A 27,847-nucleotide genomic window follows, 5' to 3' on the forward strand; every position below is an offset into this window, starting at 1 on the left:
AACATGCAAAGTCTTGACAAATCAGCAATATTGTGCAATAGAAAATGATTTTCTTGGGGAAATAGTCGATGTGTTTCCCTATCATTTTTAGTGTCTGTGTCTCAAAAAGTAAAATGTAATAGCTTTTTCACATTTGATGAACAGAGTGAAAAGCTGTTCACTGAGGTGTGGTGGATATGATTAATCTTTTAATGATTGTAAACGTAATTCTCTTTCCTGTCTCGTCTTCACAGTGTTGATTCTTCTGGGGTTTGGATATGTCAGCGTTAGTAGAAGTAGGTGTGGTGATTGTGACTCTTTCATAAACAACAAAGCTGGTAATTACTCAATTGACCGATGTTTATACTGAGACATAGGTGCTAATTAACCCTGTTCATTAATGACATTAACAGGCGACAGTCATCTGGGCGAAGGACGTTTTTTCCCTTTGGATTTCCACACTGGAATGACCCATGTGACACAATCGTTTCCAGACGTGGCCTGAAAGGAACGTCGATGAAGGTAACTTGTGTATCTGTCGATGCAGTGATTTATAACCAAATTTGTCTGCCAAAAATGGAAAATAAAATGCAAATAACTGTACAATTGTATATAGTTAAAGAAACGCGCTCGTTCACCCTCATGTCGTTCCAAACCTGTATGACTTTCTTTTTTCTGTGGAACACAAAAGAAAAGTCAGTTTTGAAGAATTGTTTTTGTCAATGCACAGGCATTTTTCTAACAATACTGGTTAAAAATGACATGAGGGTGAGTAAATAATGACACAATTTTATTTTTTTCCGATAAACTGTCCTTTTAACATTGAAAATTCAATCCAATCAATCATGGGTTAATTGTTGACTACTAAGAGTAAAAATCATTTGACATTTGGATACTTTTTAAATGTGTGACCCTGGATCACAAAACCAGTCACAAGTCGCACGGGTATATTTGTGGCAGTAGCCAACAATACATTGTATGGGGCAAAATTATCGATTTTTCTTTCATGCCAAAAATCATTAGGATATTAAAGTAAAGATCATGTTCCATGAAGATATTTTGTAAATTTCCTACCGTAAATATATAAAACATTTATTTCTGTGAGTGAATGCAGCACAATCACGAACATAAATGGACAAGGCGATTTTCTCAATGTTTAGATTTTTTTGCACCTTCAGATTCCAGATTTTCAAATAGTTGTATCTCAGCCAAAAATGATCATATCCTAACAAACCATACATCAATGGAAAGCTTATTTATTCAAATTTCAAAAAATTGACCCATGTGACTGGTTTTGTGGTCCAGGGTCACATATGTCATTGACTACGTTTGCGTGTGCACCAATAATGTGATTATTTCTAATAATTAGAGTAAGGATTTAATCGTAGCAAGATGTTTACATGACACGAGCAAACCTCTTCACTCCCGTTAACATGCAATTTTTAATATTTCTGATTATTCGCTAAGAATTGTGGTTATTTTTACCGCCATTATTCACAGACCTCAATGCACAGCACAGATGATGATCTCACATACAGTAGCTGTGTTACTGGCCACCGGTTTAAGAAAAATTTCTTAATTTCTAATATGTTTTCGACCATCAGTAAAATTGTATTATATACATGTCACTAAACATTATCAGCATGAATTCAGTTTTTTCATCACCCCAAAACTGTGATTCCTTCACCATTATTTGTATCTGTGCATGACGTCACAAGAACGTCACTTTTCCAACAGAGTGGAATAGATGCGATTAAAGTGTTTTCACGCCTATTTATTGCGATTAATATCTGCTGCATGCCACATTTATTACTATGATCAATATGGTTACAGATTATGAGCTTGATAATAAGCTCATAGTATTACATGAGATAAAGTTTAACCGCAATATTGCCTAAATCTCATGATAGTCATATGAGGGCGAATGTAGTCAGTGTTTGATCTTAAGAAACTTTTTGTTGGGGTGCCACTTGATGTCCACTGGGTCCTAAAGCAAAACCCGTTGCAAATAAATGTGTGAGGAACGTTCACTTCAAATGGATGTTTGGGAATAAATCAGCAGGTCATTGTACATAAATATTGTTGACTTTGGAGAAGCAAAACACTTTTTTTAATCTGACACTAAAAGCCCTGCTACTTACTATGTGAGTCTTTTCTGAACGCCGAGCGGCACTGCGATGTAAATGATGTCACATTGTTAGTCCGTCTGGTGTTAAGCCCCTCTACGTGAGCGGGACGGCCAAACGCCGCCTTGGCTTTGACACAAACAACTCTGCGTCCTGCCTTAAGTATATTATCAGGCCGGTTCTTTAGGGAGCACACGGCCAAAGAAGCTTACCATTCATTAATGTTACTCTGCCAAGCTTTACACTGGACTTCAGCTTGTAATCAGCGCTGTGGTCTTTTTGACCTGGCCCATGCAAGAATGCCGTTCTTAAACAACTCAAATGGGATAACTGCTATAATCTTTCAAGAGCTAGACATGCTAAGAGTTTCAAGTCCAAATCCTCCGACGGAACGGAAAGGAGGAGCGTGCTAGGAAAGGGATACTCGTGGGGAATCTGCGCTGTAGTCCCTCGCAGGCCTCTGCAGATTTAGTTTAGTCTGTGTTTCAGTTTGGATGGGTGTGGAGGGGTAGAAAAGATCTGGTCTTCTTAACTATGAAACTCTAGAGGAACAGAAAGAAAAATGTTTTAAAAATGGAAACGAGAATCCTCATATTTCTTTAGATTTGAAGATGGAAGAGAGAGAACAAACTTCTTTAATGATTCATGTTTTGAATTATTTGAGTTTTATTCCGAATCATTTGAAGCCCCCGTGGTTACGTCTTGTTTTTTATAGTGAAATATCTAGTTAAATGTGGTTGATTATTGTGTTTTTGAATAAGTTAGGATATTTTTTTTATTCAATTTTCTTTTTATTAATAATTGTATTCAGCAAGAGTTCATTAAATTGATCAAAAGTGACAGTAAAGACTTCTACGTTGTTACAAAAAAAAAAAAAAATCTGTTTAAAATTAATGCTGTTCTTTTGAACTTTCTATTCATCAAAGAATCCTGAAAAAATGTATCACGTTTTCCACAAAAATATGCATCAAATCAGATCATATTAGAATGATTTCTAAAGAATCATGTGATGCTAAAAAATCAGCTTTGATTCACAGGAATAAATTACATATTCAAATCAAAAACCGTTATTTTAAATTGTAATAACTCTTCACAATATTAATTTGTTTTAACAAATAAATGCAGCCATGATGAGCAGAATTTCAAAAAATGTATCAACCCCAAACAACGGTAGTTCATGTATTTAAAAATATTGACCCCCTTAAATAGTCAGTGATGTTTTTAAAAAGGTCGCTTGACTACATTTTAACCAGGAGGAAAAAAAGAGAAAAGATGAAAGATGGAAAAGAGACAACAAACTATGTAGAGCTGGGAATCATAAGGAATTTAAAGATTTTGATTACAATTATGATTCCATTTAACAATTCCATGAATGATTCTTTTAGTACTTTTGAGGCAGAACCAACTGTCCTACATATATATATATATATATATATATATATATAAAGCATATTTTAATGTTTTTTAATAAAAGTAACAACAAATGTTTATATTTAACTGAACATTGTCAAATGTACAATCAGTCAGTATTTGTCGATGTCATTCTAACGAGCTTTAGCTGCAGCTTTTAGTCGAGAACCATGTTGACAGATTCAGTGAGTCTTTACTAGTCTGATTCAAACAGTTTTTGAGTCTTTCTAAACAATTCACTTTACATTAGCAGAACCAATCATCATAAAAATCACTTATTTGCAGTATTTGCCTAATAAACTCCTAATAAACCCAATAAACTCCTAATAAACCGATAACTTTATATCACACTTCTTCAGTGTTACTTCATAGCATCTGCATCATAATCATTGTTATCACATTTTAAGCTAATTCCTGGCATCACATGCCTAAACAATGTCTAAAAAAAAAGAAAAAGAGGGGGAGTATGGGTAAATGGGGGGTGTTGGGAGAAAAGATGGGGGGATGGAGGTAAAGAGAGAGAGAGAGAGAGAGAGGGATGGAGAGGATTAGGCATCAGGATCCCTTGGGCATTGTCTGGAAATCTGGAGATAAAGAAGGAAGGGGCAGGTGGTCAGAGCGCAGGGGGAGGGAGGTGTGTTTCGGGGTGCTGATCTGAAAGGCTGGGGGCAAACATGCATTCATTAGAGGAGTGTATGTTCTTACTCAGCACAGTCACCGTCCAGCTCAAGAGACACATGTGACCCAACTCTCCGGATGCTCACTTGCTCAGATTTGCCGTTCATCTTTGACTGATCCGTCAGATGCGTGGAGAGGAGATGAATGGCTCTATAACACATTAAAGAAGCCTGATTAAAAATACGTATATTTATTACGCGCCTCGATGGAATACTCGATTCTGATTGGTCGGTCGTGGCATATTTTAGTATAGTGACCCTAAACTGTGCACTTGTGCTACTTTCATGCCTTTTATTTAACTTACACACTTTCTTCACTGTCTTGAAATTAATTTCAGTTCAAATCAGTATTTTATATCAGTTTATTTATTTAGCCATGTATCAATGTAGAGTCGTTACTGCAAAATAACCCCCTTAATTTATGCATTATGATTCTGATTGCATTGCGTTTCAGTGATCAGTATCACATCTTAAATGTTTATCCTCTTATTCTTACAATAAAAAGTATCGTGGTGCTAAGATGGCATTTTTTTAACATGTTATTGTGGTAAAGCCGTTTTGTTTTGATCATCTGCCACAGTAAAGTCACGTTTAGATTTGATGTAAATCATCTCATTTATTTTTACAATCAGGTCAGCAGCCTATTTATCGTGCACAAAAACCAATGAGTAAATTCGCTTTTCTAATAACACTAGAAAATATTGTAATTAGTCTAATGTTTTAGTCTAATGACTGTGGTGGAAGTTGTATCTAAAGAAAGATTTTTAAGAAAATACTATTTCAATACAATTTCACGTTTAATTCATTGTGTTACTTGCTGTTTCTTTGTAGTTATTTGTGAAATTATCTAGCGATTTCTGAGTGAAAATGTAAATTTTACACCAAATTTTCTGTGTATTCTTTAAAGTGCCTTACAAGAGAAAAGTAAGAAAAGAGAAAAGTAACTGCGCTGAATTTTTCAGTGTCATTGGAAAGTCAGATTCATTGCAGTGAATCTTTTTTAAGAAACGATTCATTTAAATCAATCATTTAAAATTGATTCACTGATTTGAATCATATACAAAAGTCTCTGCGTTTTGTTTTTGACTAATGCATTTGAATATTTTTAGTTTGCAAATTAAATAGGCTACTACTCCGATTGTAAAAGTAATGATTTATGTTTTATATATATATATATATTGACTCCCTAAATAGCTACAGTGTTGCTCTCTGCTTTGTCTACTTTGTTTGTAGCTTGAGAATGAATAGCTTGTAGCTTAACAAACTAGCTAACAGGTTTTTGACACTGGTTTTCCCACAATACCTTCTTTTTTTTCTTTTTTTTTTGCGTGGAATGGTAATACTTCTTTCCCTTTTCTCCCTTTTATAAGTGTTGTTTTTTTCTGTTCCTCATTCCCCAGTTCCCTCCTTCTCCCTCCCACCTCAGTATCAGATAAACAAACACTCAGGATATCCTGAAGAAACTGAAGTCTTAGCCAAAGGCTCTGTCCTAAATGGAGCGTCATTAACTCCACAGAGCTGTCCATGTTAGATATGCAGCTAATTAGAGGTCCATTCACATGTGAACCGGCGCAGACGCTCTTACCTGCACCCTGATAAAGACAGACTTCAAACTTCAGCGCTCTTGTTTTCTTTAGTGCCTGTTGTGTTTGTTTTGTGTTTTGAGGGACGTCCACCGAGATGGGTTTGCTGATTGACATGTGAATGTCCTGACGGGACTGGGGAAATGCTGTTTGGTTTCGGGGGGATTTTATTGTACTTTTTAGATGTATTGGACTTGAAATGTACATGAATCTAAATGATTTGTTGTAGTCCCAGAGAGATGTTCTCATCCTACTACAAGCTGATTTTCCACATGGGTCTCTGGAGACTCCCTACACCCCTGAGTCAAATTTAGTTAATGGTGTTAGCTTAAGATGCCTTAGTATGAGATTAATTCATTAAGTTAAGTGTGTGTGTGTGTGTGTGTGTGTGTGTGTGTGTGTGTGTGTGTGTGTGTGTGTGTGTGTGTGTGTGTGTGTGTGTGTGTGTGTGTGTGTGTGTGTGTGTGTGTGTGTGTGTGTGTAATGTGACACTGCACTGATTTGTTTCCCTCACTAATTGGTGAGGTGGAGTCTGAATCTGACACACACAAACACACACACACACACACACACAAAACTTTAACTATTTATTTTACCATTTTTATGTTCAAATAATATATATTTGAATATAAACATTTTCAAATATATATATACATTTGAGATATATATATATATATATATATATATATACATATTTGTCCCTAAAAATATGGTTATGTACACACACACACACATACACACGCAGACTGTAGAATGTAGATGTAAATGTAGAATTATATGTATTTCATGAATTCAGTTAATTCTGTTAATTAATTCCATTAATGATTTATTTAGTACTTTAGAAAAGAGCCCTGTGTATATGTATGTATAAATTCCTTCGCCTTGTTTTACTAAATCGTGTGCACAATATAATTTGTTGCCTTGTTTTACTAAATTGTTTAAGTAAAATGAAAGCGAGGGAACGAATTAGTGCAACATGGCCATGATTTAATAAATCGAGGGAGTGAATTTGTATATGGTGCACACGATTTAGTAAAACGAGGGAAAGAATTGCGTTCTTTAAGGGCCCGATTTACAATTTTTCCCTGCATGTCATGTGCGTGGCTCCGTCCTACTTACGTACTTCAGTCCTACGTACAGTAAGTAGGTCAAAAAACCACTCTTAAGTTTAACGAATAGCATTTAATATAAATTTAAACTATAATGCATTTTCCTTCTATTGTAACATGCAATTAAGCGTCCAAAAACATTACATTCAGTTCGCACTCAAGGATATTTTTTTAAAATATGTAATTTCCATAATAAGTACTTTTAAACTGTGCTAAAGTGTACTTGATTATAGGATACACTATCAGTGGTGCTCCATCTGCATTGGCAGAAGAACACGGCCATTTAAAGGCCATTGAAGTGCCTTGAAACATGCAGCATTATTCAGTGTGTTGACGTAATTTCCACTGAAACAGGAAGAGAGGGCGGGACATATCGATCAGCTCCTCCCCTTTTAAAAAAATAGCCAATAGCCTTTTGTTTATCACAGCTCGGACAGAGCTGTTGAGCTTGGCAAAGCCGCATTTGACAGCCACATTAGACTATTAGACTCTCTTAATATGAAACTGTTGCTAAAGCAAAACAGTGAACAGTCTCCTTCATATCGCTTTAAAATACAGCATTCTGTGCAGAATTCAAACGGGTCCGATACGTTTTGTGGTCTCCACCAACTCGATCATATGATCCGCTCTGTGCTATCGTGTCTCTGGACCGAAGCTGCGGCGGTTCGCGTGAATCCAGACTTCATTCGCCCCAATGGAAAGCATATTACACTGTCTGAATCGTTCCCTGTCCCCTATATAGTGCACTTCATCATGTAGAAATTAGTAAATGTGTAAACAAGTGACCGATTTTACCTGCAGCTTCAGTATCTATTTATATTAGGGGGCGGGACGCTTTAGATTCTTGAGAGCATTTGATTGGACAGGAAATCTGATGAGAAGCTGAAGTGCAGAGTGATGTCATCCAAATCATTGATCCGTATTAGCGGAAGTGAGAGACTGTACGTTTTGAATGTTTCTATCTTTTAAATGTGAATTTTGTCATTGTTTTGGAGCTCGCTAGCTTATAGATAACGGTTCATTACTAAAAGCCAAAAAATTTCATGCGGACTTTAAGAAACCTTAACGGAACTGAATGTCATAGAAATCTTTGGAACCGGTTCTCGATTCCCAATGCTAACAAACACACACACACATACACCAAACACCTCCCCCTACAACTAATCAGTCCGGTGCAACACACATTGTTGCTGTATGTAAATGCAGACACACTAGGAGAGAGAGGAGGGGGGGAGATGCAGAGAGGATTTTTTAGAGGATAATGTGGGGGTAAAGGACAGGGGCCCGCACCCCTACACAACGGAGGGATTACCTCTCTCTCTCTCTCTCTCTTTCTGTCCTTCATCTCCTCTGGGTGGCCTCATGCTTCCCATCAGGAATGGAGACAGAGAGAGAGAGCGTGGAGGGGGTGCCAGTAAAAAGAGAGAGAAAAAAAAATGTTAAACGCACGGACATTCACACAGCAAGGCAGATCGTTGAGAAGCGAGTGAGCTTAATTCCATCAAAGAGAGAGAAAAGCGAGTGATTAATTTATTCTCTCCCTCCTCCCTCGCTTCTCGGCTGCTTTTGACTGCTCTCAATGTTGGCCGGTCCAGTGACATCTGGTGCCGGTCAGGGTTTGTCTTTTTAGCGGGCGAGAAAAGGCAACGTCTGCGGAGAAGCGGCGATCCTTTTATTGTTGTTTGTATAAATTTTCTCTCTCTAGAGATTAAGAACATGTGAAAAAGAAGCTTTGGGTAATTAGATGTGAAATGTTGCTCTTTTTGGAGTCAGCGCGTGAGCACGATAACGAAAGGCCAATTAGAGAAACGTTAGTGAGTTTTATCAGGATTTTTAGTGGTTTTATAAATCCTTATGTTGTTCCAAACCATATGACTTCTTTCTTCCATGGAATACAAATGGGCTTGTTAGGCAGATTGTCCAGGCCAATCTTTTCAATGAGTGTAAAGTGGGACGGGTGCTATCGAACCTCCAAAATGTCTAAATAAGTACCCCAAATGTATCATAAAAGTAGTCTATATGACTCATGCACTATATTATTAGTCTTCTTAAGTCATATAATAACTTTGTTTGAGAAACAGACGGAAATTTCATGGAAAGTCTTACTCAGTCCCTGTTCGCTTTCATTATAGAGCTGCCAGAATATTCCACACCAATTGTGTTCCATGGAAGAAAGAAGGATTTGGAATGACACAAGTGTGAGTAATTGATGATATTATGTATATTTGTGTATATATATTAAATATTGTCCATTTTGATTTTAATTTTAGTTAAACTAAGATGAGAAATTTTGCTTTGGTAACTATCTGAAATACAAAAAGATTTATTTCATGTAGTGTTTATTTTATTTTAAGTAATTAAGTATTTTTCTTTTTTTATATGGTTAAAGCTTTAGTTAAATATAAAAACCCAGAATCTTTATAATATCAGATTATATTATATACTGTCCATCGTCCCTGTACAAATAAACTTAAATTAATAAAAAACTTTATATTATATTATATTATATTATATTATATTATATTATATTATATTATATTATATTGTATTGTATTGTATTGTATTATATTATATTATATTATATTATATACTGTCCATTGTCTCTATTAAATAAACTTAAATTAATAAAGAACATTATATTATATTATATTATATTATATTATATTATATACTGTCCATTGTCCGTTAAATAAACTTAAATTGATAAAGAACATTATATTATATTATATTATATTATATTATATTATATTATATTATATTATATTATATTATATTATATTATATTATATTATATTATATTATATTATATTATATTATATTATATACTGTCCATTGTCCCAGTTAAATAAACTTAAATTAATTAAAAAATATATTATATTATATTATATTATATTATATTATATTATATTATATTATATTATATTATATTATATTATATTATATTATATTATATTATATTATATACGGTCCATTGTCCGTTTAATAAACTTAAATTAATAAAGAACATTATATTATATTGTATTATATTATATTATATTATATTATATTATATTATATTATATTATATTATATTATATACTGTCCATTGTCCCAGTTAAATAAACTTAAATTAATTAGAAAATATTATATTATATTATATTATATTATATTATATTATATTATATTATATTATATTACTGTGCATTGTCCCTGTTAAATAAACTTAAATTAATACAGAATTATATTATATTATATTACTGTATATATACGGTCCATATTATATTATATTATATTACATTACATTACATTACATTATATTATATTATATTATATTATAAAGTTTGCATTATAACGTATTACAAAATCAAAACAAATGGCATTTATTTCACAGAAATATGTATCCACGAAAAATCACTTTGACACCAGTTGGTTAAAAATAATTGAAAAAGAGGCTCTAGCGTCTGCAGATGCTACTTGATTGCAATGAAATTCACACATTTTTAAGTGTGACTAAAGTGTCCAAATATTTTTGGGGCCACTGTACGATATGCAAATATATACAATAGTATAAATCGTACAGAAGTCAACCCGTCACAGTGAGCTATATAGCGTGATACTGGTACACCCAGATATGAACCACATCATGTTTACCTCAACGGTCTCCATCTTAGATTAGTAAAAGAGCGTTTCTTTCGTCCCCCTCAGAAATGACATACTTCACATGAAAGGCAGTGACATTACACACTCACACACAGATCCACAAGTAGCTTTCCCTCTGAAAAGAAAGCCAGATTGGACCCCCTCTGAAACATCAAGCTCTTTGAGGGAAGCGAGGAGGACGGAGATGAGAGCTTTCTGTCGTCCCAGTGTCTCTGAGAGACAGCGAGAGCTGCGGGACGCCCCACGTATCACAGACTGAGCAGGAGGACACCTTTTAGCTTTTGTCATGAGATTATGAGGATCTGTTATGCCGCTCTGTTCGGTCCGTAACCTACTGAGAGATAGAGAGAGAGAGAGAGAGAGAGAGAGAGAGAGAGCTCAGGTTGAGTTTGTCATTGTGTGGCTCCTGCCTCACAGAAGATTGAAGTGCTCGTTTATTAAAGCCTTCATTTGTTGTGATGTCGTAATGGTTCTGCTGAATCTATCTTTCTATCTATCTATCTATCTATCTATCTATCTATCTATCTATCTATCTATCTGTCTGTCTATCTATCTATCTATTCTGTCTGTGTTCGTCTATCTTTCGATCTATCGTTTTTTCCATCCATCATTCCATCCATCCACTGTTCTGTCTATGGTTCGTTTGTTCCATCCATCCATCCATCCATCCACTGTTCTGTCTATGGTTCGTTTGTTCCATCCATCCATCCATCCATCCACTGTTCTGTCTATGGTTCGTTTGTTCCATCCATCCATCCATCCATCCATCGTTCTGTCTATGGTTCGTTCGTTCCATCCATCCATCCATCCATCGTTCTGTCTATGGTTCATTCGTTCCATCCATCCATCCATCCATCGTTCTGTCTATGGTTAGTTCATTCCATCCATCCATCCATCGTTCTATCTATGGTTCATTCGTTCCATCCATCCATCCATCCATCGTTCTGTCTATGGTTAGTTCATTCCATCCATCCATCCATCGTTCTGTCTATGGTTCATTCGTTCCATCCATCCATCCATCGTTCTGTCTATGGTTCGTTCGTTCCATCCATCCATCCATCGTTCTATCTATGGTTCATTCGTTCCATCCATCCATCGTTCTGTCTATGGTTTGTTCGTTCATCCATCCATCCATCCATCGTTCTGTCTAAGATTTGTTCCATCCATCCATCGTTCTGTCCAAGGTTTGTTCGTTCTGTCCATCCATCCATCCATCGGTCTGGTCCATTTGTTCCATCCATCGTTCTGTCTATGGTTCGTTCCATCCATCCATCCATCATTCGAATCTATGGTTCATTCGTTCCATCCATCCATCCATCCATCATTCTGTCTAAGATTTGTTCCATCCATCCATCCATCGTTCTGTCTATGGTTCGTTCGTTCCATCCATTTATCCATCCATCCATCCATCGTTCTGTCTAAGATTTGTTCCATCCATCCATCCATCGTTCTGGTCCATTTGTTCCATCCATCGTTCTGTCTATGGTTCGTTTGTTCCATCCATTTATCCATCCATCATCCATCCATCCATCCATCCATCATCCATCCATCCATCCATCCATCGTTCTGGTCCATTTGTTCCATCCATCGTTCTGTCTATGGTTCGTTTGTTCCATCCATTTATCCATCCATCCATCATCCATCCATCCATCCATCCATCGTTCTGTCCAAGGTTTGTTCATTCTATCCATCCATCCATCCATCGTTCTGGTCCATTTGTTCCATCCATCGTTCTGTCTATGGTTCGTTTGTTCCATCCATTTATCCATCCATCCATCATCAATCCATCCATCCATCCATCGTTCTGTCCAAGGTTTGTTCATTCTATCCATCCATCCATCCATCGTTCTGGTTCATTCGTTCCATCCATCCATTCATCCATCAATTGTTCTGTCTATGGTTCATTCATTCTATCCATCCAACTTTCTATCATTCTTTCAATCCATCCATCCATCATTTATCCATCCTTCGTTCCATCCATTCATTCTTCCTATATTATTATTATTGATATTCTTACTATTGACTGTCAGATATACGTATATAATATAGACAGACAGTTTTATATATATATATATATATATATATATATATATATATATATATATATATATATATATATATATATATATCAAATAAAAAAACTGACTGTCAATATTGAAATAATTACAATGTTTCTCATGGTTTCTGACCAGAATGTCATAATGAAGAGTTCCTCCTCTACGCTCATTTGTCATCAAGCGCAGCTCTTAAGTGAGTGTGCTTGAGCACTCATCCTCTAATTAAATCAAGATCTATAATCCTCCCTCAACGACCAGCGTTACGCTGACTCGCACTCCTTCCCATTCCTGCAAAAACATGAACCCTCAAGAAATACCGTTATGTTATTTGTATAGCTTTCAATTTTAGTTCTAAGATCAACAAAACAAAAAATTCTTCATTACAATTTGTTTTTATGGCTGTGTACATACAAATACAAATAAAGAGAAAAAACGGTGTAAATAAAATTGTGTGCACTGGGATCAAACCGGGAAGCAGGAAGAGGAAATATCGTTTTAGAGGGCAGACGCAAGCTTTTTAGATGTGGATGGGGCAGGTTGAGGCCCTGACGAAACTCCGATAGACAAATTGGATTACAGAGCGAAGGATTAAATAAAAAAGAGGGGATGACAAACAAGACAAGCCGGCTGTGATCACAGGCTTTAATATATTTCTTTCCCTTCTTCCTTTTCATCTTCCCCACTGACCCACCCTCTCTCTCCCTCTTTTTTTTTTTTTTACGGAGGGAAAACTCGGGCTTAGTCTGGACTTATTAAAGCTGGGATTAATTTGTAATGCTCCCTTTACCCTGAGGGTGAGCAGCAGATTTGTTATCTAAAGCAAACAGGGTGAAGCGCAATAAAATAGATGCACAAAAGACTGTGAAGCACTGAAGTTTTAGAGGGAGCTTTTTTAAGGAGCTTTTCGAGAGCTTTGCAGATTAAGTGAAAGTCGTATGCATGTAATATCTGCCCTTCACAAAAGGAGGAAAGCCATCGAGACGTGTTGCAAAAATGAACCGAATAGGTTCTGCATGTTTGCGATTGTTGTTCCCGTTAATACAGGTTTAACAGTTGATGCCTGCCAGGAAAATATGCACCTAGTCAAATCATTTTCTCTATGAATATTCGTTTATGACATGGCAGGACTGTCCTATTATCTGACTGCATGTAGGTGAGTGTGAAGTACTTTTACATGTGGGTAAGTGCAAGAACACGCATTAATGTGTTCTGAAAGTGTTATAAAGAAGTGTCGATGTGTGCCCAGTAGTCAAATATAACACAAGTCACACAATTTACACAATAAGTCAAATTCCTATTACACACATTAACAAAATATTGATAACTGCTAATATTGAGCCATATAGAAAACTAGTATTTATATTTTTATTACTGTACATGTACATTTTGAAAGCCTGAAAGAGCAAAATTCTGACATGTTGATGCTTCATAGAGGTTAAATTATTTTATTTGAGTTTATTCTATAGTGACTTTAATATATATATATATATATATATATATATATATATATATATATATATATATATATATATACACATATATTTAGTGCTGTCAAATCGATTAATCTCATCTAACATAAAAGTTTGTTAATATATAATATGTGTCTAATCTATATATGTATGTGTGTATACATGTATATATGTATATATATATATATAGAGAGAGAGAGAGAGAGCGAGAGAGAGGGCAAGTTTGTATAATTTATATATATATATTTATTTAGCTTTTATGTATTTTTTATTATTTATTTTCTATGTATATATATATATATATATATATATAAATTATACAAACTTGCCCTCTCTCTCTCTCTCTCTCTCTCTCTCTCTATATATATATATATATATATACACACATACATATATAGGTTAGACACATATTATATATATATATATTTTTTTTTTGCTAAATTGCACTATTTTACAGAATTATTATACACAATGATGTAAAACAACAACATGGTTATCAGCTGATGTTTTTTAATGATGCATTTGTCTGAATAGAGATATGTCACCTGGTTTTGCACTTTGCAGTTGGTTTATCAGAGGTTCCTGACGGATAATTGCCTTGGGACACTAAAGGATTTTAAAAAATGCTGAGAACAAAACACTGATTACATAAACGAGAGTCTTTGTTATCTGTATTTGTCATATGTTTCAGTGACAATAACCGGCTTAACCCAGGCAAAACACACTGGCCACTGATTATGAACAGCAGTAGCGAGGCAGGAATGGCCTGTATAAAAGCATTATTCCAGTGGGTTCGTCCATATGTCGCTCAGCCTTTTTAAATACTCCATTTCCATCTGATCGATTCTGACGTTTGTATGGCAACCTGCCAGCGCCGCACCGGTTGCCTTGGTGAATCCACTGAGCTCAAGATAAAGATTCAGATCCATAATCAATAGATTGCAATTAGTTTGATGACCGGACGGCTTAGCTTTTTCAATTCGCTTTAATGCTGTGTTTTTTTAACATGGTAATTAGGAGATTGGCTCTCATAATCTGTTGGTGTGATATCAAGTAATGAGATTATGAAATAGAGATTAAGTAGGTGCTTTGATACGAGGAGGAAGTGACTGCTGTTTGCTCACGTTTATGAACACAAGTGACCTGTTGGACAACTGCAAATGTGAACTGTTATTAAATATGACTGAATCAATCTGACTACAGTAAGATACATCCACCAAAGTCATTTTAAGGATCATGGAGGTAGAAATGGCCTCTTAAACTAAAATTCCTAATTTTCACTTATTACAGAGTTTCTCTCTTTTTTTTTTTACAAATTATGATTTTTAAGAGTTTTCCTTATGTCTGCAATTTCCACATATTATTGGCACCATAGATATTTATAGAAATTACACATTCAGACGTATTTTTCAAGGATGCATTGATGTTCCACAATTACATTCTACAACTTGTATGAAACTTTGGTAACACTTTATTTTACAGTGTCCTTGTTACATATGTTACATGTACTTACCATAGTAATAACAGTAAATTATGCATAATTACATGCAACTAACCCTCAACCAAATCCTAATCCTACCCTAACCCTATAGTAAGTACATGTAGTTGCTTAATATTACTCAGTACTTAAATATATAATTACACTGTAACAATGACATCTTAAAATAAAGTGTAACCGAAACTTTTATGGAACAATTCATTCAAATGTGCTTAGCTACTATTTTTTCATATAAACTTTAGAATTTTAAGATCTAGCCCAATCTGGACATTGATAGGATGTTCAGCTTGTAAAAGTAACTGATAAAGATGAGGTCATCACGTCATGTTAGATTCTGATTGGTCTTCTTTTTTGCATAGTTAATGTGAACTTATTTAAGTTAATAACTTGACTAATTAATAGCTTAACTAATTAATTAATAAAATAATTAATAAATGGACAAATGAATAACTTAACTAATTACTTGCCAAAGCAATTTTGCTCAATTTAGTTTAATTTTATGTGATACAATAACTTAGTAAGACAAAAACAAGTGTGTGTGTATATATATATATATATTTACATATATTATATATTTATATTTAACGTTTATATTAGATGCAATTAACTGTGATTAATTGACTGATATATATATATATATATGTATGTTTAAAATACTATATTTAAAGCTGCCTTTACACCGCAAAGATGCAAGTGTCACGTTGCATTAATTCTCATACTTAGCCAATAGAAAACAAGATGCCTGTTCAGTGTCATGACAACCTGAAAGCAGTTAAAACTTTAACACTTTTCTTTTTTTTTCTGCTTTGGAAGCACAAATCTAATTACTTTCTGCAATTTACACGACTGGATCAATATCACGACAGCCAAGATGTCATTTTCCTCTCACTGGAAACTAGTTTTGAGACTGTCTATCAATAGACCCACTTTTGAGTTTCCCCTCTCCTCTCTCCGTTGGGTCCTGCAGGCAGGTCTTAATCCCTCTCTTTTTTGTTTTCTCTCTCGTTTCGGTGGGGCGGGTCATGAGGATCTGAACCTGCACATTCTTGAGGGGCTGTGTGAGCTTCACATGGTAACCAGTGAACCGCATTGTTAGACAGAGAGAAGGATTATGGCAGCCATGCAAGTTATAACGTAAGTCTTCGCAAGCCTAGAAAGACAGACCTGAAGGAAAACGAAACACACTCTTCCATCTGTTGGCAGCTAAATCTTGAGCACTTCCTGTTGAGATGAACCACTTGTGTTTGTTAGCAAGTGTTGAGATGTAGTTGAAATGCTGAGATGGGATATAGGTGGACGGTTGGAGTGACAGAAATGAACTTGGCTTGAAAAGGAATAGTTCAGGCAAAATTTTTAATTCTGTCATTTACTCGCACTGATGTTGATCCAAACCCATAGGCTGTTTATTTTACAACGGAACACAAAAAGAGAAATTTTGAAGAGCAATGAAGGGTTACACTTTATTTTAAAGTGATGTAGTTACATTGTACTTGCTCAAATAAGTACTCTACTTACTATAGGGTTAGTTACTTGTAACTATGCATAATTTACTGCTGTTATATAGTAAGTACATGTAGTAACGTGTAACTATGTCACCTTAAAAAGTGTTACTCAATGAAGTCATATAGTTTGTTTGAGAGACAGACTGAAATTTGAGTCATTACTCATTGAATAGCAATATCAGTCTGTCGCACGCAAATAATTTCAAATTTTTTATTTTTTGAGGTTATATAGCAGCTAAGATGCTTTTAACCCTTAAACGCATAACTCGGGTCTTTAGTGACCCGGGACATCGTTCACTACCCTCCTCCTCATTCATTTTTTTAAAGTTAGATATCAACCTTCTTAGTATTCCTCAATCAATTTATTATAAACAATATAACAAGAAAAAAATAATACAATTATAAAAGAATGCCTGTTTTCAATTTCCCATTTGTTTTTTTGTCTAAATTGTATAGGGTCGCTAACGACCCGATGTGTGTAACAGTGTAAGTATATCTTTTCTGCACAACAATAATTTAATCTTTGATCACCGAATAAGTGCAATTTACCTTTATTCCACAAGGTGGCAATGTCTGATACACAATGAGGTAGTGACGTTTCACTCATAGTTACAGCAGGCAGAAAACAAAAGAATAGGAAGAATCATCAGCAAAACTTGAAATAGCTCAGCGATGTACTGCACAGCAAGTACTGAACACAATCAAATATATTACTGTCACTGTCACTTAATGGTGGATCTGCTGAAGAAGCTGTCAGCCATCAAAATACTGATTTTGAAGACGTTGAAAATTATAATTTTGAGAATATGTCTGAGATGGCGAATATGAGCCAGATGCTGAATGTACTGGGAAATGAGCTCTGAAGAAGACATAAAACATCTGCTCAAACTGAACCCTTCCCAGCTCCAAAAGGCAATAAAATGCACTTTATTTTATCCTTCTGTAAGTGCTACTCTAATATCAGGAGAGTTTTATATTATCATGACAGGTAGAGATCCATCCGTGTTAGATGTAGATCCGGGTGTCTAAAGACCTGAGTATGTAAGAATGATTGTGTGTGTGTGTGTGTGTGTGTGTGTCTGTGTGTGTGTGTGTTTAAGCCGTGTATCTGGTTTCTCCACCTGAGTCTTGTTTCTCTCCTTCTATCTCTCATCACTCCTCCCTTCTGTTTACCCTCCTAATGAGGGGGGCGGGACCCCTGTGCTGTGATTGACAGCTCCACACTCCCCTGCTCTTCCCTCCTCTCCATTATCTTCATGTCCACACTCACAGTGAGTGTTTGGCTTTTACCCTCCATCATTAAGTGACGTCACCAGGGATATTACCATTAAAACTAAAACCATTAAAAGAAACGTTATCTGAAATAATGTAATATATATAAAAAGTAAACTTATTTCATTTCAGCTAATTGCCAAGACAGCATTTCTCATTTTCATTTAGTTTAACCTGTAGCAGGCTAAAATAAATAAAACTAATAAATAAAAATTATATAGATATATTTTTTAAAAACGAATAAAAATCACAATATAATAATGATTACACACATATATGTGTGTGTGTGTGTTTGTGTACCTGTAAAAAATATAATATTTTATAAAAACTAATATAATATACTATATATAAATATAAATATATATTTAATATAAAAACTGTAATATATATATATATATATATATTATCTCAGTGATACTAAAATAACACTGGACGTCATGTCACCAATGTAATGAAATATTTTTGCTTAGAAATTGATCACATGAAACAGCTTTCTTTCATCAGGTTAATTACATAATGTTATGTAATTAATAACATTCATGACGTAAATTGCATTAGGCCTACATTGGACTGAATTCTATATAAGTATTATCTGAATATAGGCATGATCATATATCAGGGTCCCAACGGTCAAAAACATGGGAAAGGAAAATAAATCAATAAAGTCTTCAAATGTCATGTAATTTATTTTCTTTCTTTCTTTTTAAATCACTGTAACTTTTTTTTTTTTTTTATCTTGAACAGCTGGAAAAGTCTCAAAAAACTCAAAAACACTCTTAAAAATAAAGGTTCCAAAGGGAACCCTTTCGGTCCCTCAAACCTTTCAGTGAACAGATGTTAAAAGAACCTTTTTTCTCTTTAGTGTGAAGAACATTTTAATAATCTGAGGAACTTTTTACACTATATAGAACTGGAAGGGAAAGATTCCGTGGATGTTAAAGCTTCCTCGAGATGCAGATAAAGAACCGTGTGTGTAATGTTTGTAATGTTACACAACTCAGACAACCTAAAATTAGTCCTCTGAATAATGTATTGAGGTTAAGTGTTGAGGGACTCCGATTATAGTTCTGATCTGGGTTTAAAATGCAAACTCTGAACTGAGATCAGCTGAAGGCTGCAGGCGAGAGCTTGTGTTTTCTGGCAGCTATGAGTTGAATTTTCCCCTGAACAAAAGCTTGGATCAGTTAGTGAGCTCTACAATCACTGCTGTCATTTATCTGCAGCACATTTCTTTGATACTGTGCTTGTGTGCTCTTATATGTGCACATTTCTCTTGAAGTAACTTTTGACTGTTTTTAACCAACTATATGGTGTGGCCAAGCATTATGACACCATTGAACTGATATCTAAATGCTGATATCTGAATTCATCTTATTTTTGGATAACAAGGCCCATATCTTATATCAATCAAAGAATCTTTTAAGTTTAGGCTTATGTCTCCAAGCTATTGGATTTAGTTTTGGATCAGTATTTTATAACAATGCAAACCAATATCTGAGGCATGTTTGAACTGAAGTTTCATGAAATTTAATTTTTTTTTTAAATGAAGAACACTGTAAAAAAAAGTATATGATCAATATGTTATAACAACATATGCTTTTACATTGTTTAAGCTCATTAAAATACGTTTTTTTTTTTTTTTTTTTTTTACTTTTTTTAAAGATTCAACCATTTTTTTTTTTTTTTTTTTTCAACAAGTCAGTTGAATGTATTTTAAGTTGAAATTACTTAAACATACAAGTTGATTGTATTTTAAAGCAGCAATTTTTTTTTTCTCATGAAAAAAAAGAAAACAAACAAATACGGCCTAAATTAATAAATATCAATATTTAAAATCTAAAATTATGTTGTTAGAAATTATGTAGACATCTTAAGGTTTATCTTACCGTTTAGGTGCATCTAAAACCGTTAAAGTAAATCAAAGTAAAAGTTTGACAACACCTACAACAACGAAAAACAGTTTTAGGCTATGTAAGACAATTTAGAACACAGGAAACGACACAGGAAAAGGTTTTTTTGTTTTTTGTTTCGATTCAGAAGTAGGCCTATAAGTTTTATTTTATTTTCGATGAATATTGTCGACAGACCTTCAACTTCTTACAAGAACAACGTTTCGTTACCGATTTATTTCAAATAAAACGTAAATATGCCTTTAAGTGGATTAAACCGAGAAAAGAAGTCTAGAACTTTTGGAAATCTCATATCATACTTTTATGATTTAAAGCTGGTCCTGTGAACCCTATAGGCTATACCTGTTGATCCTCCTCCATGAACTCCGCAATCCAGGTGTAACCTAAAACTTTCCCGCTTCTTCTTCCTCTTTTCCCCGAAGTCCCGGTGAGTGACAGATCAACGCGTCCTGCGCTCGCGCTTTCTGACAACTCTGGGATTTACAGGGGATTTTATGCACCATCGTTTTAATAAGCGCCGACAATTTACAAGAGACACGACAATCCGCCTGGCAAAGAGACCAATCACACACACACACACACACACACACACACACACACACTCGCTTCAGGCCGGCTGATCCCACGGCTTTACGGGTTTATACTGCTCAGGAAACTCTACTGCATTTTGGGATTACACAAATACCCCTGGACAATAGGTTAGTGCCAGCAGAAGCAGATATCTTGATTTTACGGGATCGATCCTCTTTTACAGCTTTTGATGCACGCAAAATTGTTTAGGAAGTTTTGTTGTAATGTGTCTCATCGTTGTCGGTGCGACAGTAGCCTAATGCCAGGTCTGAGCAATAATTTGTATCTGGTAATATAACTGTGTAAATATGTAATGCCCTTTTGATCATTTTTAATGATCCATTTATTTAACTTATTCACATATTCGTAACTTTATATGAAGAACTGATTATTAGCCTAATTAAAATATTTGTTTATATTTTAAGTTTTTCTATAGGCTACATAATTTAGCACACTAAAATGTCGTAAAAGTGTAGGCCTACTACTTTTCTTAAAAACATGAATGTTTTATTTTTATTCTTATTTATTTATTTATTTCGCTGTTACATCGAGTCGACATCAAGAAGTTTGTTAGGCTTCCGACTAAAACGTCAGAATTATTTAACTTCTGTTTTATGTTTTAAATCTAGGCTACACGTTGGTTACGCCACACTGACTTTGATTTGGCAGACAAATAATTTTTCAAATAGGCCTAGATGTGTGTTTTTTTAAAGAATAGTTTCACTGCTTATGTTTCTTAATAACAGGCCCACATGATCATATAAAACTAGGTCTACTTATATCAAGGTTTAAATTTGTAAGAATGTCAGCATTTTAATGTCGGTTTTTCTTCGCACGGTTAGCCTATCTTGGCCTATTAGTCAAAGCCTTTAAAAAAATAAAAAATAAAAATATATAAGCCTATAGGCTATATATATTTTAATATATTTTTTATATATATATAAAAAAAAAGGCTATTTAGTTCTGAAACTAAATTCACTCATTTTGCATGAATTGTAGTCTATTAGGCTAAACATTTTTAAATGTAATAAATAAATCCGGATTTAAATAAATAGGCCTTGGCTATTTGGGCCGCGAGGAAGGAAGGCTCATGTCTAAAACTGTTTGTCCATCTCATTTAAAATGATGAGCAATTGAAACATGCTTGTAATAATTCGTTTAGGTTTATACAAGCTAACTTTTATTTAATGCAAATGTGAGGATGAAATTGTTTTATGCATGTTGATGGGCCTTAATTGATGCTCAGAAAAGATTTCGTCACTAAACACTACGCATTTTCCTCAACCAAACGGTAAATCGATTTACGAATTGCTGTCTTATCATTCGTATTTCCTTTCCCGCAGTGTTACGCTCACTTAAGGCTCGAATTAAAAGTGTATTCAAATAGTTTACTCTCTCGGGACTCGCTCATTCACACGGCAGGTTAATATGTCGTCACGTCGAAAGGAGGAGTTAATGAGCACTTCTTCGTTCTGATTGGCTAGAGCAGTCGTCTGTAAGGACAAGCGAGACTTCTGATTGGCTGTGGTGGGCGGGTCCGCAGGTGTCTTTTGCTCATAGACGGACAGGCCATCAAGAAGGTGATCAATCTCAATTCGTCAGCATTGGCTATCACCTTCATATTACGCGTGGATACAACGGGCCACATCTGACTCAGTGCAAACGGACTTTGTGAATATATTGGGAACTTTTGAAGTTTGCGGCTAATTCGTTTTCTTACAATTCCAACCAGCTGGAGTTCAGATTTCTCTTAAAGAAAAAAAGAAAAGTGTTTCTTGGTTTTGTGGATTTTCAGTGGATCTCAAAGAAAAGAGCACAGAAGACCAAGAATAAAAGGTACAGTAGAAATGTTTTAAATATAGCCTATTTTAAGTAGGCTATCTAAATGCAAAGATGATTGTATTGTTATTGTAGCCTATTATTGCTTTTAACAACATCATTTTGTCTCAAAAGTTTCAGTCATTCCGACCAGATTTTAAACGTTTTTAAATGTGGTTTAGAAGTGCAATAAATATAATAATAATAGTCAGCAATTAATCTTAATTTTTCCATTTTAGTGGGTTCATTAAATTGCGTTTGGCGATTGTAAGTAGGCCTACATCTGAATGATGTTTTAAGAAAAATAATTTGGCCTAATACAAATAAATCATTTTGCCTAGAGATAGCATAAATATATTTTCCTAGCTACTGTTATTTCAGAACATATTGGCGCAATTGCAGTCTTAATTAACAAACGTTGAGTATTCAGTGTGCACGGAGAATATGAGAATTTGTGTCGTTTATTTAGTTGATAAGGTTTCTTCTGCAAATGGAGTCCCCTCTGGGTCTAATCTAAATGGCTATGGAGAATAATTTGCACACTCGGTGGTCATTTACATATAGTTAAAGCTCGATTGTGGAATCTTTAGGCCCATGTTATCTGTCCTCAGCGTGGGATTAATGGGGCCATTCATAGGCATGAGCGACCCAGAAAAAGCGCAACATGTCATTTACAGAACTTTTGTCTTAATACATTTGTACGATTGCCTCATAACAATTGCAGCGAAACACATTTTGGTCCTCCCAAATAATTCCAAATGCGCATAAGTCTCGAGTTTATCCCGAGCGGAAAACTCCTCCACAGCCGCAACAAGCGCTTCAGTGCTGCTGTTTCTCGGGAATGCAGAAGATTTTAGAAAACCAATTCAGTATATTCGTTTCTAAGTAACATTTGTTAAAACTAAAAATAAGTTAAGCAATTTTCTTTTTTATAAGTTATACAAGATTCAACTCATTGTTATTTAAGTCAGTTTAAAATTTAAGTTGAAATGACTTAAAAACCCAAGTTGATTGTACTTAAAAATGTAAGGCAGAAACTTTTTTTTTTACCGTGTGTGTGTGTGTGTATCTATCTATCTATCTATATATATAGATAGATAGAACAATATGAGTTCAGTCATTCCATACTGGAGCTAAATTATTAATGCAAATAATTTATTTTTTATTTATAAATCAAATTTACATAGCGTTTAAATGTATCTGTTACCAGCTGTTAGATTAAAACGACCATTACGTAAATTCATAATTGTACCGCCAACAAAAGGAAAGATCAAACGCTTCGCGGCGTTGTGTCCATCAGGAACGCTTAATAGGGCATGACATGCAAATGGCCAATTAGTGTGTGTGAAGCCCTTGATTAATCGAGTGTGAAAAAAGAGATCATTAAAGGCAAGACATTAGTCATATTCAGACTGATGATCACTCTCGTGACATGCCTTTGATGCGTTTTACATGTTTTTACAATGGGGCTGTATATCCAAATGCTGTTTATTTATGCTGCACTGTGTGATAGGATGCATGTATGATAAAAAAAAATATTACAGGCACTTTGTCAGTCCTCTTGTTAATTTTTTAATTTTTTATTATTGTTTTATTCATTTTATAATAATTGTTTCTTGCTGCAGCTGTCTCTCTGGAGCTCAACAATGATGTCATACCTCAAACAGAACCCATATGCCATGAACGGGCTGGGGCTCAGCGGGGCGACCATGGACCTCCTTCATCCCTCTGTGGGATATCCGAGTAAGCATCCCAGAAAGATAAACTTTTAAAGAGTAGAATCTTTATTCAAATAACTTTTCAGTACAGTGCATGGCAATGATTCAATAACACTTTGGGCAAATTACCTTTAAAGTACATCTGTATGTAACTCTTTAGACTTGATTTAGTAACTTTGGATGTCTTCCTTATTGCAGCAAATCCTCGTAAACAGAGAAGAGAGAGAACCACGTTCACTCGCACTCAGCTGGACATACTGGAGAACCTGTTCGCTAAAACGCGCTATCCAGACATTTTCATGCGCGAGGAGGTGGCCCTGAAAATCAATTTACCTGAGTCAAGAGTGCAGGTGGGTGTCGTTGTCCTAATTTCCTAATGCTGATAGATTTCAAGTCAAGTCACATTTATTTATATAGCGCTGCATACAATACAGATTGTTTCAAGGTAGCTAATAAACAGGAAAATAAGTGTTAGAATTGTAAATTCAATTCAATTCAATTCAATAACTGCGTCAATGTTGCAAAGTTCATCAATTATAAAACAAGTTAAAGCAGCTCTACGGAAGACTCAGCTTATTTTAATGTTGTTTCAGATCAGTGTCAGTGAAGCAGTTCATCGATTGTGAAATTAGTTCAATTCAGTTCAATAATTTTGTCAATGTTTCAAAGTGAGTGTCATCAGCTCAATTCAGTTCAATTTTTGCTCTCATCCAAGAGTCATTTTTCAGCTCAGTTTAGTTCAATGTTGTTTCAGTTCAGTTCATCATTATGAAAAAAATAATGAAAAATTCAATCCAGCTATAAAACAGCTCTACAGAAGCAATAGTGTCGTTATTCAACTCACTTCAGTTCAATATTGATTCAGTTAAGTTCAATAACAGTGTCAATGTTGCAGTTCATCAATTATAAAACAAGTTTATTCTGCTATAAAATAGTGTCGTTATTCAACTCAATTCAGTTCGATATTGATTCAGTTAAGTTCAATAACAGTGTTGATGTTACAAAGTTAGTGTGATTATACAGCTCAGTTCGGTTCAAATTTTGTAATCATCCGAAAGTGTCAACATTCAGCCATGTTCAATGTTGTTCCAATTAAGTTCAATTATAGTGTCAATGTTGCAGTTCATCAATTTTATATAATATAGTGCTATAATATAGTGTTGTTATTCAACTCAATTCAGTTCAATATTGTTTCAGGTAAGTTCAATAACAGTGTTGATGTATACGTTTTGTTCTCATCTGAAAGTGTCAATATTCAGCCATGTTTAGTTCAATGTTGTTCCAATTAAGTTCAATTATAGTGTCAATGTTGCAGTTCATCAATTATAAAACGAGTTTAATTCTGCTATAATACAGTGTTATTCAACTCAATTCAGTGCAATATTGTTTCAGTGAAGTTCAATAACAGTGTTGATGTTCAAATTTTGTTCTCATCTGAAAGTGTCATTAATCAGCTCAGTTTAGTTCAATGTTGTTCCAATTAAGTTCAATTATAGTGTCAAATTGGCACAGTTCTTCAATTATGAAACAAGTTCAATTCAGCTATAAAGCAGCTTGCAGAAGACAATAGTGTCGTTATTCCACTCAAGTCAGTTCCATGTTGATTCAGTTCAACTCAATAAGTGTCGGATGTTGCAAAGTTAGTTCAAATTATGATCTAATCGGAAAGTTATTTTCGTATCATTTTAGGTCATTGACAATATTTGCGCATTTCCAATCCATCCATAAGCATATCAATCATCATCCCGTGACGTATTTGTTGACAGGTTTGGTTTAAGAACAGAAGGGCGAAGTGTCGGCAGCAGCAGCAGAGCAGCGGCAATTCAAAGATCCGTCCGGCGAAAAAGAAACCCTCTCCGTCCCGTGAGAGCCCGGGGTCAGAGAGCAGCGGCCACTTCACTCCTCCCGCCGTCTCCTCATCGTCCTCGTCTTCGTCCTCAGGCTCCAACCCCTCCGGTCTTCTGATCAACAGCTCGTCCTCAGGAACAACACCTGTCTCGTCCATCTGGAGTCCCGCTCCGGTCTCGCCTCTCCCTGCTCCCCCCTCGCTACCCGACATCTCCCCCCCGGCCAGCGCGTCCTGCATGCAGAGGGCCATCTCGGGCGCCGGGGGCTCCACAGGAGTGCCGTCGTATCCCATGCCCTACAACCAGGCTCCCAGCTACGCCCAGGGCTACCCGACCTCGAACGCCGCCTCTTATTTCGGAGGCATGGACTGCGGATCCTACTTGGCGCCCATGCCAGGTCACGCCCACCATCACCCGCACGCCCATCACACACAGCTGAGCACCGCCCCGCATCACCACATCGGGCAGAGCCACCCTCACCAGGGGTACGGCGGCACTGGGCTGCCTTTCAGCTCCTCAGACTGTCTGGATTACAAAGATTACAAAGAGCAGGCTGCCGCGGCATCATCGTGGAAACTGAACTTCAGTTCCGCGGCGGCCGACTGCTTAGACTACAAAGACCAGGCCGCCTGGCGGTTTCAGGTTTTGTAAGGGCTTCTGATGTGGCTTCCTGACGTTTACTCGTTTGTTTTCGTCCCTTCCTCAACATCGGACACCACTTGGAAGAAGCTGAGACTTTTGTGCCAACTTTTTCCAGCCGCAGGAACACGGGTTACCAAAGTTTCTTGTGCATTTTTAAAATCGAGACGGGTTCTTCGTCACCCTCAACGGACAGAGTAAGAAGCGAGGGCACTCCCGGCATGACGCACTGAATGAATGAGACACGTGGTGTTAGAAACAATGAAGGCAATAATAATTTTTTATAAATGATTTTCTTTCCAGAGGAAAAGGTGACTTGCAGCCTCATGTGAGATGTTAAAAACTAATTTGCATTCATGTTCATTTAATAAATATAAGCTTAAAACTGAAACAAATTGTTTTTCATTTCCTTATTTCCTTAAGCTTCATTGCATTGTGCATAAAGTATCAGGTATTCAGGTAACAGAAATGGCGGTCTTATTTTCTTTGTATAATTTCTTTGCTAAAGATTCTCTCAATAATTAATATTTCAAAACAGACAAAAAAGGAAGTTGTTCAGTAAATAATGTTATGCTTTAAAATCTGTCACATACAAGGATGACTAAGGTCCACAATAAAGGTTCTAATTATTTAATTTTTAAAAGCTACAATCCATAAGAGACTTTACCATTGGTAAATCTAAATGTTCATTCTACCAAAAAGTTCATAAACATAACTCTAGGTGACATTGTAGATATATATATAGATATATAATTCAAATGATGTTCTGCCTATCCGTCATAAATATATGTGTATAGTTTCAGAGGTGGTTTATCCAGTCATTTTTTGTATTCTTTTTGTAATTACGCCAATAAGCCACTCGAGCCCACGTGTGCAACGTCTTTTTATCATGTTGAAATCACTGTAACATTTGGCTTCAAATAGTTTGTTGCTTTTCAAAATGGTGGTGGCAGCATTATGATAAAAACACCAATTCTTCCATCAAAGTAATATGATTCATAATTAGCCTGTTAACTGCAGGTTG

At 35.4% G+C, this 27,847-nt stretch overlaps 1 protein-coding gene across 2 annotated transcripts; it reads left to right on the top strand.

The window, feature by feature from the left end:
* Positions 1 to 398: 398 nt before the first annotated feature.
* otx2a (orthodenticle homeobox 2a) lies at positions 399 to 27,204 on the top strand. 2 transcript variants are annotated; one of them, XM_084403181.1, is made up of 4 exons: positions 399 to 501; positions 24,245 to 24,362; positions 24,536 to 24,687; positions 26,104 to 26,917. In XM_084403181.1, the coding sequence occupies exons 1-4, from the start codon at positions 496 to 498 to the stop codon at positions 26,833 to 26,835; spliced, it is 1,008 nt and encodes a 335-aa protein (XP_084259307.1). In that variant the 5' UTR covers positions 399 to 495; the 3' UTR covers positions 26,836 to 26,917. The 2 variants fall into 2 exon arrangements, with proteins under 2 accessions (XP_084259307.1, XP_084259308.1); XM_084403182.1 differs by lacking the exon at positions 399 to 501 and adding an exon at positions 22,384 to 22,637 and having other exon boundaries at positions 26,104 to 27,204.
* Positions 27,205 to 27,847: the final 643 nt, after the last annotated feature.

This window comes from Rutilus rutilus (genome assembly GCF_951802725.1).
Source record: "Rutilus rutilus genome assembly, chromosome: 2".
Lineage (NCBI taxonomy): Eukaryota > Metazoa > Chordata > Actinopteri > Cypriniformes > Leuciscidae > Rutilus > Rutilus rutilus.